At 42.6% G+C, this 14,946-nt stretch overlaps 1 protein-coding gene across 1 annotated transcript in view; it reads left to right on the top strand.

Annotated features, from left to right (window-relative positions):
* The window catches only part of LOC121869641 (probable cytosolic oligopeptidase A), a 196,242-nt gene that overhangs the window by 30,619 nt on the left and 150,677 nt on the right, over nucleotides 1-14,946 (top strand). The window contains exons 5-6 of the mRNA XM_042371157.1: nucleotides 2,699-2,790; nucleotides 12,720-12,905. Coding sequence (XP_042227091.1) covers nucleotides 2,699-2,790; nucleotides 12,720-12,905 — 278 coding nt within the window. The remainder of the gene's footprint in view (nucleotides 1-2,698; nucleotides 2,791-12,719; nucleotides 12,906-14,946) is intronic.

The following is a 14,946-nucleotide window of genomic DNA, read 5'->3' as shown; positions in this document are numbered from 1 at the left end:
TATATATATATATATATATATATATATATATATATATATATATATATATATATATATATATATATATATATATATATATATATATATATATATATATATATATATATATATATATATACACACATACATACATACAACCCTCACTTTACGCGGTCCCACATTCCGCGTTTACGCGGTGCCCTGCCAGAACCCAGGATGCTCACATTCCGTGGTGGGTGTACCCCTTTACGCTGGTGAAGTATAATTTTTTTATTTAGCACATAAAATTCATACAAATTATCCGGCCAGAATATAATTTACATTGCTGGAATTCTTACAATTTGATGATCATTTTGAATATAAACATCATAGATTTTGCATTAGACATACAAATTTTAGATATAATGTTTACTCTGAGTAAATATGTTATCTTTTGTGCAAAATATATGACATTTATATTCAAAATATTCCTAGTCTTACAAGGAATCCAGCAATGTCAATTATATTATCCTAACTTTGGTCTGATTTATTATTTATTACTAAAAAGGTAAACAGTCTGGAATTCCCACACATTTATCTGGTAGGGAGGGTTGGTGGGGGGTGGGGGGGAGGGAGGGACCGCCGACCGACCATCTGGCATGTGTGAAGAATATTTTTTTTTTTATTAAGAAGATATTTGTTTTAGCTCATAAAATTCATACAAATTACTCGGCCAGAATATAATTTGCATTGCTGAAATTCTTACAATTTGATGATCATTTTGAATATAAACATCATATATTTTGCATTAGACATACAAATTTTAGATATAATGTTTACTCTGAGTAAATATGTTATCTTTTGTGCAAAATATATGACATTTATATTCAAAATATCCCTGATTTTACAAGGAATCCAGCAATGTCAATTATATTATCCTAACTTTAATCTGAGGTATTATTTAATACTAAATGTTAAAATCTAGTTTTTTCACCCAACCTTTCTCTTGAAGGGAGGATTGGTGGGGGGTGGGGGGGAGGGTTGGGACACCGACCATCTGGCGGTTGGAAGATGGGGTACTTTGATTGACAGATAGTGTCGTGAAGAATATTTTTTTTTTATTAACTGAAGATATTTGTTTTAGCTCATAAAATTCATACAAATTACCCGGCCAGAATATAATTTACATTGCTGGAATTCTTACAATTTGATGATCATTTTGAATATAAACATCATAGATTTTGCATTAGACATACAAATTTTAGATATAATGTTTCCTCTGAGTAAATATGTTATCTTTTGTGCAAAATATATGACATTTGTATTCAAAATATTCCTGGTCTTACAAGGAATCCAGCAATGTCAATTATATTATCCTAACTTTAGTTTGAGGTATTATTTATTACTATACCTGGTTTTCCCCCCAAAATTTCTCAGAGAGGGAAGAGCCAGCGAGTGTAGTGTGAGAAGAGGGAGAGGGAGTTGAGTCCATTATTTGAATGGACATTAATTTGGCGACTGTATTTCTCTATTTCTCTTAAGTATTAATTGTGTCCATGTACCATCATAAAATTAAGATGTTATTTTTACTAGAACATAGGTATTGTGTCGGGAAAAAGTGGAGTTTGGGGGTCAGCTGGTCTCTATTTCATTTAATCCCATATGTTATGTTATTCACTTTACGTGTTACTCACTTTCCGCGGTACCCTGTGGGTTACATTAACCGCGTAAGTGAGGGTTGACTGTACTGTAATATATTAAACACACTGCAAGTATTTTCTTTAATTTATATACTTGTTTTGCAAAAAAGGGAGGCTACCATTATACCTGGTAGGTGAAGTTGACCAGACATTTATGGTGACCATTAAGGACCAAACTCCGAATCCATGACGTGACTTCTGTTCATCATTTATATCCAAAATTTACCACTGTCGGTAGTGTCAAGAATTAACGCAGTCATTTACTGAATATTCTTTGTAAAAAAATAAATTTTAAATGAATTATTTATAGGAGCTAAGTATTATGATCAGTAAATATACAGATATGCATTACTGACCACCTCGAACACAAGGACGAACACAAGGACAGCTAAAAATAGCCACAGGCGGTCACAGTCAAGGTCACTTTCCCTTTCTTGTCACTGGCAAATGGGGGGGGTGGGGGTGATGATAGCAGCTGTGTTTATTACCGGGGTATATTGTTCTTTTACGGTATGTTAGACAGGTTTATAATAAATTTTTATTATTTTAATATACCGGTAATCTTCATTTTAATCCAGCTTCCCAAACGTAAGTTTCAGTATAAAATAATTAGTGGTAGGACCTTGTGAGTGGTTTACCATGTTTCCATCACCACTTTTGACACGCTAAACCGCAATATTTAAGAGGTAAGAATTTTATCTCTGGTGCTTAAGACGACCCCCTAACTTTGGGCTGATTTTTTTTTTTTTTTTTTTCATATTCCGTCTTGTAGGCCGAGATATACGGTAATTGATATTTTAAGACCGGACACACTATACTAAGGAAAATAAAGGTATAATGCCACCAGTTATATGATGGCAGCTGTACTCGGATATCTTTCCCTGTTTTCTTTTTTAACTTCTCATTATCAGTTTATGATTGCTAGGCTTTCAATATTTTTCACATGTCTAATTCTTGTTTACCTGCAACATGATAAGTATATAGCCACTGTTGATGACAAATGTGTATCTTTTATTTATGGATTTATTTTATTTTTTCAGGAATCTACCAACAGATTTTCATATAACATACAAGATCCCAACATCGTGAAAGATTTTCCAGATACTTTGTTGAAGAATATGGCAGTTGAGCGGTAAGCAAATCATTATATAAGTAATCTCCCCGTTAGCCAGAACTCTCCAATAACTGGAATGAATTTTGAACCTTCCAGGAAATTCCGTTAAAACTCTCTCTAGTCCGGGCATGGGAACGAGTTTCCAGGGAAGAAATCAAAAGCATTTTCAAGAAAAATTATAATAAAATTCTCTGTTCCAGGAATCAGAAAAACTTTTCTGGGAATTTTGAGAGATTGCTTCATGCTCCGACATGTCCCCATGTGCCAGACGTGTGGGTGGGCTAACTGCTTGGGTAACTTAGGTTGTTGGCTCGAGCTCATAGTTTATATTCTGCTGCCTTTATAGAAGGTTGTTCCTTGCTCGATACTGATTTTTGCATACAATTTGTGTTGTGCAGTACTCTACAGGTAAACCTCTATTTGAGATGGGGTTAAGTTGCTGAAAACACAATCGCAGGTCAAAATTATCGCAAATCAGGTTCATTATAACATGGTTCAATGGGATAGGTTCCTGGCCACTTGGACACCCAATGTATCACAGAAGAAAAAAAAAATCCTAGAATTCCACTAACAGTACAACACAATTAAACAACACTTTCCACATCACTAAGAACTAGCCTGATTGTCATTACATGTCCCCTTTGAGGCTTAGGGGACTCATAAAGGTGGAGTTTTGATGATGATAAGTGGTATGATGAGCTGGATGATGGCTGCGTGTGAGTTGACTTATGTGGTGAGGCAGGAGTGCAGGCTGCAACCACATATTTTGGCTCTCCCTTTTCTTGATTCAGTGGTGCAAGTGTTGCAACGACTGGGGAGAGGGAGAGTTGCAATGGACTGCTGATAGCCCAGTTTGTTGGGTTTCGCCTTAGTAGCCTGTCCATCAGGCATTGCCTTTATCCGCTGGTGTAGTCATTGGGTTCCCATGGTGGTGACGTCACCTCTTCCGCGTATCACACACACACACGCACGCACTACTACTACTATTTTTTTTTTTTTTTTTTTTTTTAGACGTGGCCTCCAGCCTCCCCCAAATAGCCACACCTTCGCCGCCATTCATTACCTTAATATTAAATATCCTAATACATAAGTAGCTATTCTATCTGTGTTAAATTAGTTGAGCCGCAGATCTATGCGGCATTCAGTGACTGTAGCCTCATAGTCGATATCTGCAGCAGTTGTCGGAATTGGGGCAGAAGCTCTCGTTCCCCTGAGGCAGAGCAAAGCCGACCGAAGGAGAGAGAAAGACAGTCGACATCTCATCCAGGCTGTAACATAACTTTTGGGCTGCTGCTTCTGTTCGGAGATCACCTCCGCGAGTCTGGCGTAGAAACATCTTGCACTTGGTCCCATCCCACCAGAGGTTGTGAACACTAGAGGAGTGAAGCTGCCTTGATCAACGTTTTGAATTCTCTCCCCATATGCCCTTATCTTGTCGTTCTCGTTCCTCCTGTGTGCAGCATCGAGAGGTAGGTTACGGTGACATGTGGCCATGGGATAAAAAATCCTGATGTCGAAGAAGGCTCGCTGTCCCGGCATCCAGAATCCTCGAGCACTGACGTCAACACGGGCTTCGTTAGATGTGTTTGAAGTCTTATGTTGGAAGATCTCACCGTCCAAAGGAAGGAAGGTCGGTTCTACCATGACATCCCGGCAGATTTCCTTCAACATATTTGCTGTGAGGTCCCTTATTTCATCATGTCTCATGCATATGAAGCCCCCTTTCTTGCACACCATGGCGTGATCGACATCATAGGAAGAGCCATACACGCATTGGGAGGGCAAACCTTCTACTGGCCAACCAAACCTTAGAGCAATGGCATCTGTAAATTCTTGTTTATTGAGACTGAAACCATTTGCCCTTATCGGTAACGTAGTTAACCAGTTCGAGGCGCCCACCTCCTGCGCTATAGCTACTTTTTTTCAAATTTTCTGGTACCTGTAGCAACAGTTGCTGCAGCTTATCATTTTGGCAGTGCTGTCGTTCTGCCGTAATGGACCTACGAAACTTGTTTACTTCACTGGTATCCACCTCCCCTGTTGCGTTCTGGGCTATTATGTGGTCCGTGAGGGCTGCTGTGAGCTTAAGTGAATTTTGATGTTCGGTGGCAGCAATCTCCTCTGGATTGGTTAGTCTCATACCTCCCAATCTTGATGGAAGTGCAAGAAGTGATCTTTCTGCTGGGGTTAAGAGGGGGTGTTTCACTAAATTGGGAATGAAATTGACACTGAGAGTTTCTTCCAGAGGGTGGAGGAGGGGTCCGATATCAGGGATAGTACGCATCAGGTAGTTCCAATAATGCTTGACTTCATGGGTGAATGCAGCAAAAGCCACATGTGGCTCTGTGTTAGCAATCTCAGACAGAGCTTGGATTTTACTAACCCACTCATTCACCTTTCCCGCTACGTACTCTGTCTTGAAGTCCGTAGTGCCAATTACTGTGCCTAGATGTCTTTGGCCGTCCTTTGTTATTTTGACCTCACTTCCGCCAAACGCCTCCATTACCCGTTCATAATGTTCTGGCTTCACGATGAGGAAGGACTTGCTGGCATTTGGGTGGTACCCTATTTGTGTTGTTCCCTCGGTTGACTGTAAGATGGTATCACCTCTTAGAGCCTTGTTGTTTATTATATAGAGGTCTGATACTACTACTACTACTACTTTCCTGTCACTTGGAATTGAGTGTGACGATCATCCTGCTATGGTAAAATGATACGGGTTATTAGGGATGTCACCTAGGTTAGTGAGTTTTGAGGTGACTAAAGAGCCTGATACAGGACCCACAGCGTTATCCACACAAGTTGCACATGTGGAGGGCTCCATTTACTGTGGGAGGGGCGGTGGCAGCGACTTTCCGATGTTGGCGCTTATCTGCCTCGGTTTGCAGTTGGGCTAACTTGAAAATATTGACACCTTCCCGTGTGGTGCTCCTCCAAGCGTTACAACGTGGAGTAATCGACTCCCAGGTGAGGGGGTCGATTTGGCACCTTTTCAGGTTTGTCTTAACCATTAAGCCCCGGGTTAGGGTGCTGCCGGCAGTACCCCCCACGCGGGGTTAAATCGAGAAAAAAAAATCAACATTTCCAAAAATAATTAAAAAAAAAATGGCGGGAAAATAAGCGGAAGTTCTGGAACGTCACCCGGGGCCAAAGGGTTAAGACTATCCTTATACCTTTTCAATTGCCCGCCAGCGTTACGTTTACTATTCGTTAGGTGACTATAAATTAGCTGCTTTGGCAGTCTACTGTTGTCCATGCTGGTAACATGGACAGTCAAACGTAGTTGTTCATGGATAATGGTAGCCTCGATGCTACTACAATTGGTGTCGGCAAGAATCTTGCATTTGTTCTTTTGTCTTCCCAGCGAACTAAGAGGATGGAACGCAGACTACATTGGTGAAAGTTTTCAAGTGCCTTGAGGTGCCTCCTGTATGTGACCCATGTCTCACTGCCATATACAGTAGTAGGGTGGACAGGACCACTGCTCGATATACGTGCAGCTTTGTGGATAATTTCAGCTCTTTACAGCTGAAGACACAATTTCTGAGTCCGCCCAAGGCGTGAGATGCACATTTGATCCGATGCTGAATATCTTCATCGATATCTGCGGTGGTGGACAGGTGGGAGCCGAGATACCGAAAGTGGGCAGTATTAGAGAGTGTAGTACCGTTAAGCTGGATGGATGGTGAAGGTGTGTCTGAACCAGGGGCAGGTTAAAAGAGAATCTGAGTCTTACATACATTCATCTCAAGGCCGAAGTGTGCATATGCGTCTGCATAGGTGTTCAGGATCTGTAGGTTGCTTTCAGTGTGAGCAACAAGGGTGAGGTCGTCTCCATACTGAAGTTGAGTAATGGAAGCTGTTGACACCTTTGTTCTTGCCTGGAGTCGTCTTATGTTGAAAAGACCTCTATGTCCACCCCGCTGGCTAAATTGGCACTGGCACGAGTAGGGAAGGCAGCCAAGAAGATGGAAAAGAGAGGAGAGTTGGTGCCGGTACACACCCTTGTTTAACCCGTGTTTGAATGGGGAAGAACTCTGACTGGGTGTCGTTGTGCAGGATACTGCCGTTCATGCCATCGTGGAGTTGACTTACAATGGTGATGAATTTTGGTGGGCAGCCAAAACGGCTGAGGGTCCACCAGAGGGCTTCCCTGTTGACCTAGTCGAAGGCCTTGGTTAGGTCAATGAAAGCCATGCACAGGTCACGAAGCTTTTGTCTGCACTTTTCCTGTATCTGGCGGGCAGCAAGGATCATGTCAATGGTGCCACGTGATGGTCTAAAATCCCATTGAGATTCTGCCTCAGGAAGAAGTCTGTTTCGGAGGACTGCCTATAATCTTGCCAGCTACGAACAGCAGCGAGATCCCATGGTAGTTGCCACAATATGACCGGTCCCCCTTGTTCTTATAAATATTGACAATGGAGGCATCTTTAAGAGCTTGAGGGGATTTCTTCCTTTTCCCATATATCCTCCAGGAGAGAGTGGAGACGGCTGGTAAGTAGAGGTCCTCCTGCTTTATGCACCTCGGCTGGGATTCCATCAGGCCCTGAGGCTTTATTATTTTTCATCTGTTTGATGGCAGTAACTACATCATCTAGGAATGGAGGATAACTGAGGTGGGTCAGCTCTGGATGCTGAGGGACCTGCTGGGTAGTCAGGACATCCACATTTGTGTTTGGTTGAGCAATGAATGGTAGTGCTCTTTCCAGTGCTGAAGGAGGCTTTCAGCATTTTTAATTTTGTGGTTAAAGTCAGTTGAGTGGAGGGGGGCTGTTCCACTAGTGACTAGCCCATAAAATGTTTTAATGGAAATTAAAAATTCGTGCATCTTGTGCTGATCTGCAAGTTTTTGTGCTTCGCATGCTTTATTTTTAAGCCAGCCGTTCTTTTGATTGCGAAGTTCCTGCTGGGCTGCTGTCTTCTTGCGAAAGGTATCAGCTTTGGTCCGAGACTGAGGGTTGTTCTGCCAGTCAGTAAAATCAGCACGTTTATCATCGATGTGTACTTTGATTGCCGCATCATTTTCAACAAACCAGTCCTGGTGTATTCTTTTGAACTGGCCGAGGATCTCTCTGCAGGTCTTTGTCATAACAGTATTAAGAGTATCCCATTCGGCACTGGATTCACGTTGTTTGCTGTTGGGTTGTTTATAAGCCTATGTTCGAGTTGCTCTCTGAAAGCACGTGCTACCGCTGGATCCTCCAGATGCTTAGTATTAAAACCTCTTCAGGAGGCTTGCTGCCTTTGCTGTTATGGGGCAACTTGAAGTGAGAGCTTGGTCTGACAAGTCGACAATCAGTGTCACAGTGGTCTGAGCCATGCATGGCACAGGTGATGAGGACATCTAGGCAATTTCTTTATCTGACAATGATGTAGTCAATGAGATGCCAGTGTTTGGATCCCTGAACTTGTCGGCCTGCCGAAGCAAGGTATTGGTGATAGTGAGGTTGTGAGCAGCCCACTTGCAGAGGAGTTGGCCATTGGGATTACAATTGCCTAGTCCATTTCTCCCTATGGTTCCCTGCCAAATGTTAGCATCTCTACCAACTCTGGCATTGAAGTTGCCAAGGAGCACAACCTTGTCTTCTCTGGGGATAGAGGTTAGCACTCTGTCGAGGTCGGCATAAAAAGCCTCCTTGATGTCATCCTCTGCATCCAGTGTTGCGGGCGTATGCACTGGTGAAGAAGGCATGATGCGAGTGATGCAGTGGGACCCAAAGCTTCGTGAGGCGCTTGTTGATCCCAATAGGCATTTCAGTTAGCCTGTGTAGGATGCGTTGGCAGATGGCAAAGCCAACTCCATAAATGCGGTATCTCTCCACAACAGGCTTACCCTTCCAGAATAAGGTGTAGCCAGACCTGCGTTCTGTGAGCTGGCCCTCATTTGGGAGCCGGGACTCACTGATGGCTGCTATGTCGATGTTATACCTGGTCAGCTCTTTTGCCACAAGGGCAGTTCTTCTTTCAGGATGCTCATTTGTGCCATTTTCTAGAAGGGTCCTGACATTCCATGCAGCGACCATAAGAATTTGTATGGTTTTGTTTTTGTTTGGATCTGTGATTTTGATTGTGTTTTTGACCGCATAAGGATGACCTTACTGGGTTTGGATGCCCAGTGAGGTTTTTTTTTTTATTTTTTTTTTTTTTTAGGCAGGCTATGTATAGGGTACCTTTTCTAACCCCCTCCCCTTGTGGGGTGAGCAGAGTAGCTCCTCGTAAGGGCTGCTCAGTCACACAGACAGGACGGGATTGCACTGCTGCCTAGATCCAAGTGCATAAACGACCATCTAATTTGTGCCGCCCATGTGCAGAGTTGTGACTAGAGACTCCCAGCAGTCATCTCTGCCTGTCCCCGTTGCCATAGGACTTTTGGGGGTATAGGGGTTTGGTGATGATGAGTGGTATGATGAGCTGGGTGATGGCTGTGTGTTAGTTGATTTATGTGGTGAGGCAGGAGCGTAGGCTGCAACCACACATCTTGGCTCTCCCTTTTCCTGATCCAGTGGTACAAGTGTTGCAATGACTGGGGAGAGGGAGAGTTGCAATGGACTGCTGATAGCCAAGTTTGTTGGGTTTCGCCTTAGTAGCCTGTCCATCATGCATTGCTTCGTCCGCCGGTGTAGATGTTGGGTTTCCATGGAGGTCACCTCTTCTGCTAACACTGCCGTTGGGGTCTTGTTGGAGTTCTGTAAGCATGTCTGCCTGATGTGGGGCTCCACCGCAGACTTTTCGTTCGGGGTTTACTCCAGCAGCCTTATACCTGCCAAGGTTAATCTGCAAGGCAGCGGGGCGGTGGTTGGTAGGTGCCAGGACGTGTCCACATGCCAGTGATCCTGTGCGCCATCCCTTTGGGGCCCACTGCTACTCCTAGATCCCCTGCTCATCTAGCCTGGGCCCACGAGGCATCCAGTTACCGTGTGTTGCCACGTGGAGGCACAGCAGGAGTCATGATGGTGAAGAGGCTGTGTTCTGGCATGGGATGACTTATGCAAGTTGCTTTCCTGTTCGCCACAAGGGCTAGCCAGCGGTGGCAGCTGAAAGTGAGAGGGAGCAAGCAGTGCTTGAACCTTAACATTAACATAATGCTGCCACACTAGGCATATTTCACCACCCTGTGTAGTACTAACACACATACACACACACCCTCCCCTCACACACACACACACACACACACACACACACACACACACACACACACACACACACACACACACACACACACACACACACACACACACACACACACACACACACACACACACACACACACACACACACACACACACACACACACACACACACACACACACACACACACACACACACACACACACACACACACACACACACACACACACACACACACACACACACACACACACACACACACACACACACACACACACACACACACACACACACACACACACACACACACACACACACACACACACACACACACACACACACACACACACACACACACACACACACACACACACACACACACACACACACACACACACACACACACACACACACACACACACACACACACACACACACACACACACACACACACACACACACACACACACACACACACACACACACACACACACACACACACACACACACACACACACACACACACACACACACACACACACACACACACACACACACACACACACACACACACACACACACACACACACACACACACACACACACACACACACACACACACACACACACACACACACACACACACACACACACACACACACACACACACACACACACACACACACACACACACACACACACACACACACACACACACACACACACACACACACACACACACACACACACACACACACACACACACACACACACACACACACACACACACACACACACACACACACACACACACACACACACACACACACACACACACACACACACACACACACACACACACACACACACACACACACACACACACACACACACACACACACACACACACACACACACACACACACACACACACACGAGAGAGAGACTGGACTACTCATCACTACAAGGCACCCTGGACAGGCTACAGGCATGGACTACGGAGAACAAGGTCACCATCAATCACACCAAAACCGTAGTCATGCACATCAACACCCCCACCACTCCCGTCAAGCTCCAGCAGTTACAGTGGGTGCCCATCCTCTTTAGTTAGTGCAGTCTGCCAAACTCCTGGGTGTAACTATAGACCACAAACTGGACTGGAAGGCCCATGTAAACAACACAATCAAGGCAGCCTTGTACCGACTTTACATGCTACGACGACTCAGGTCACTTGGGGCACCCACGCCAGAGCTGAGGACTATCTACAACATATTTATTCTACCTAAATTAATGTATGTGTCACCAGCCTGGTCGTCTTCTCTCAACTCTACCCAACAATGTCAGCTAGAGAAGGTACAGAAGAGGGCCTGAAGAATCATGCTCGGCGCAGACTACTCCGGCTACAACAACGCTCTCTTTACCCTGGAAATGCCATCCCTTAGTGACCACCACCACGCACTAGCAGGGTTTGGCAGTGGACTACTGCACCATCCTCGTTAGCTACCGGCAGTCCCCCGCCCACCTCGTGCAGTCAGCCACTACAACAAAATTCAGCCCATAAGTGCCCGCACTGATAGATATAAGAATAGCACCATCCAATTTATTGTTAAAATAATAAACAGCTCCTGATTTATGTACTGTACAGCCCTGTAAATGTATTGAATGTATATTATTATGTCTAAATCACATGTAAGTTTGTATATTTTGAGCCACCGGCTGCAACTCTATTAATAAACCGTTTATTATTATTATTATTTATCACACACACACACACACACACACACACACACACACACGGGAATTAAGACAACATTCATCCAGTGAGGGTCTTGTTGTGTGACTGCATGGAGGTGAATTAAAAGATCAGCTGTTGAAGAGCTTATCACTTGGCAACACTGGTACATGTTAACCACTCCTTCATCTCTCTAATCACCCAAACCTTTCTGCTTTCTCACTCCATATTTTAAAATGTTATATAACGTAATGTTGAAGGGATACAACTTTGCTCATTTATACTGATACTTATCACAATCTCCCTAAAAATACTTTAGCTTCTGTGTTTATTCAAGACATCTTCAGGCCATGAGACCCACTAATCCCCCACCCAGGAAAGGGTGACCTGACATTCCATCAGAAGGTCAGTAATATGAGACCACTAATCCCCCACCTTACCTCCACCTGATGTTGAGTCAGGTCTGGTCATGTTCCCCCAAAATACGTTAGCTTTCGTCTCTATTCAAGACATTTCAGAAATGTTCTCGATTTTTAACCTAGGAAAAAATTTTCTCAAAGTCGTAAATTTTTGGAAAATTCCAAGTTTGGGAATGATTTTCCGAGCAAATTTCAATTCCTGCTATCAGAGAGTTCCGGGCTTGGGGGATTCCGGCTAACGGATATATTTCTGTACTGTATTGTTTTAATCTATAAAACAAAAGGAATATAGTTTTACTCCTTTTTTTAATTTATGAAGAGATATACAGCAGGTTGAAATATCTGGCTAAAGATATATTTATCAAATTAAATTAGTTAATTATTGATAAAAAATAGAGCATTGGAAAATGAGGTGGAGAAATTCCATAGATTTAGTAAATTCTGGGCGAGCCTCAACTGCAAAAACTGAAAGATTTCATCAGTCAAATTTAAGATCTGGATCTGGTCCTGCTCTTATGAGATTAATGTTCCTCTTGATATCTGCATTATTTCATTTCTGTAATTTTTGGAAAACTGGGTGGTTTGAATCCCCTAAAAATGAAATAAAATAACCAGGAAGGGGTTAAAAGAACCCTCTCACCCGTCATCATGTCATTTTTTTCCAGGTCTCGTTATAAGCAGGGTCCATGGGTCATCACACTTCAGCCACACGTGTATAGCAGTTTCTTGGAACATTGCCCATTGACTGACCTGCGTCGTAATACTTATCGGGCGTGTAACATGAGGGCTTCAAACCACATATCCAAAGACCTTAGTAACAGCATTCATATTGAAGAAATTAGGTCTCTCAGGTAATGTGTTGACCAGTTACTATACAGTTATACTGTACAGTATTTGTCTTTATCTCATGTTTTCTCTTATACTGTACTATACAGAGTAGTTGGCTTTTTGTAAACCCCTCCATGTATAGTGTTGTTATATCTCTTATGTTTTACACCATCATACCGCAGTAATGTCTCATACTTTTAACCCCCTTTATGCCTTGCTTTTCATTTTACTAAACCCTTTCATTTTTACACTTGTACAACTCATACCCTAATCCTGTACATGTATCCCTCGTTTAACGATAAGTTTACATTCCGGGAAAACCTAACATTAGCAAAATTATCACTAAACTAGCGGCAGGGTGGTAAATAATAAGTTTACTACTGTATTCAATAATAATATTAATTAATAATAATAATAATAATAATAGTAAACAAGTTAGATAAAAACAGTTTCGAAGTTCAGCAATTGATTTATTAACACCAAATTTCTATATAAACAATATGGTTCAGAGTTAAATGATTTAGTGAGCACAAGTGAGACAAATTTAGACAAATTTAAAATTACATATGTCAGAAATGAACAAAAATTGCTATGATAAGCCTATAAAATTTGTACATAGCATTTCATAAAATATAATTGCACATATTTTATGTAAAAAAAAATCGCTCCTTCCACACTCAAACCATCCTCTGGGCGATGTGACACAGCTCAGCCGGACAGTCATCCAGCTTACTCAGAGATGCGTGGCTGCTGCCACCTTGTGTGTATGTCATAACGTCACATTGGGGGAGAGAGTCAGGGAGCACAGCTAGGCTCATGACACAGTTACAGTCCACTGCTTCTACAAACCCATTCACTTCACACACCCATGGTCTTCATTTTTCATATTTTATAGTTTTATATTACAGGTACTACTCGACTTACAACATACTCGACTTACTACAATCAGGACATATGACCGCCGTGGTCGTATAAAATATTTTTCAAATTACGTATTTTCGAGTCCTGGCGTTAGTGATCGCGCAGTGTACTGACAAAATTTTCGTTTGTAATTCCCTTTAAGATGGCTGGCAAGCGTAAAAGTGAGAGTTCTCGTGGTGCTGAGAAGAAAAAGAGACACCCATTTTAGAATTTCTATGTATTATTTTCGCCTTTTCGACTAACGACCAATTCGACTTACGACCTGGTCGTCGGGACGGAACCCCGTCGTAAGTCGAGGAGAGACTGTATATCTCTATTTTTAAGCAGATTAGAGAATTGTGATGAATTTTTCACAACTCATAGTTTCCTTACATGTAACAGAGGCAACAGGCCACCTCATCCCCAGTTTTTCCCCTTTTTTGACCTAATGTTAATTGAGAATGGGTGTAAAAAAATTTATTGCCTAACTGATTTAACGTTAGATGAGGGATACCTGTGCTCCCCTCCAGTTTGCCTTTATTTTTCCTTGTGTACTTGGTCCTGATTGTCATTCAATGCAGTAGTGAAGCCAATCATTATTGTACTTGCCTTTCTTTCTCTGACACTGTTCACCTCTCCAGTTTTATGTTAAGTAATAACTGTTTCCTTCAGCATTCAGCTATTATATATATCGACATCAGGGGTTCTCAACCTGGGGTGAGGGAACAGTAAAGGGTATACAACTGGGTCCTGAAAATAAGACCCGTTCTAAGTTTATATACAAATGAAGAACAGTCCTTATACAGGGTTCGAAATTAAAGCTCATCTGCTACCCTGAGGCCAGTAGAAATCTGTAAGGGTGAGTGGAATATATAGGTTGATCAGCTTGGTTGGCTAGTGATAACTGTGAGCTGTATTCCTTCGTGACCAGTACCTGTACCACGTTGAAAAGCTGTTTGTATATTAAATGGATTTTAAATTAAAGCTAATAATTTGGATTAATAATTTTCCAGTTCTAGACTTTATCCTTGTGTACCCGTCTGGTTTGCAAGGTATGACTAGTTTCCAGTCTGACTTTCAGGTGTATTCTGTAGTCCAGTAGTCCCCAATCTGTAGTTCAGCGCCCGTGGAACCATATTATGGAACTCGCAAGGGTTTATTAGA

Source organism: Homarus americanus, unplaced genomic scaffold, assembly GCF_018991925.1.
Source record: "Homarus americanus isolate GMGI-L3 unplaced genomic scaffold, GMGI_Hamer_2.0 scaffold32583, whole genome shotgun sequence".
NCBI classification, from domain to species: Eukaryota; Metazoa; Arthropoda; class Malacostraca; order Decapoda; family Nephropidae; genus Homarus; species Homarus americanus.
Note: the sequence above shows the minus strand (reverse complement) of the source record. Positions and strands in the feature narration are given on the sequence as shown.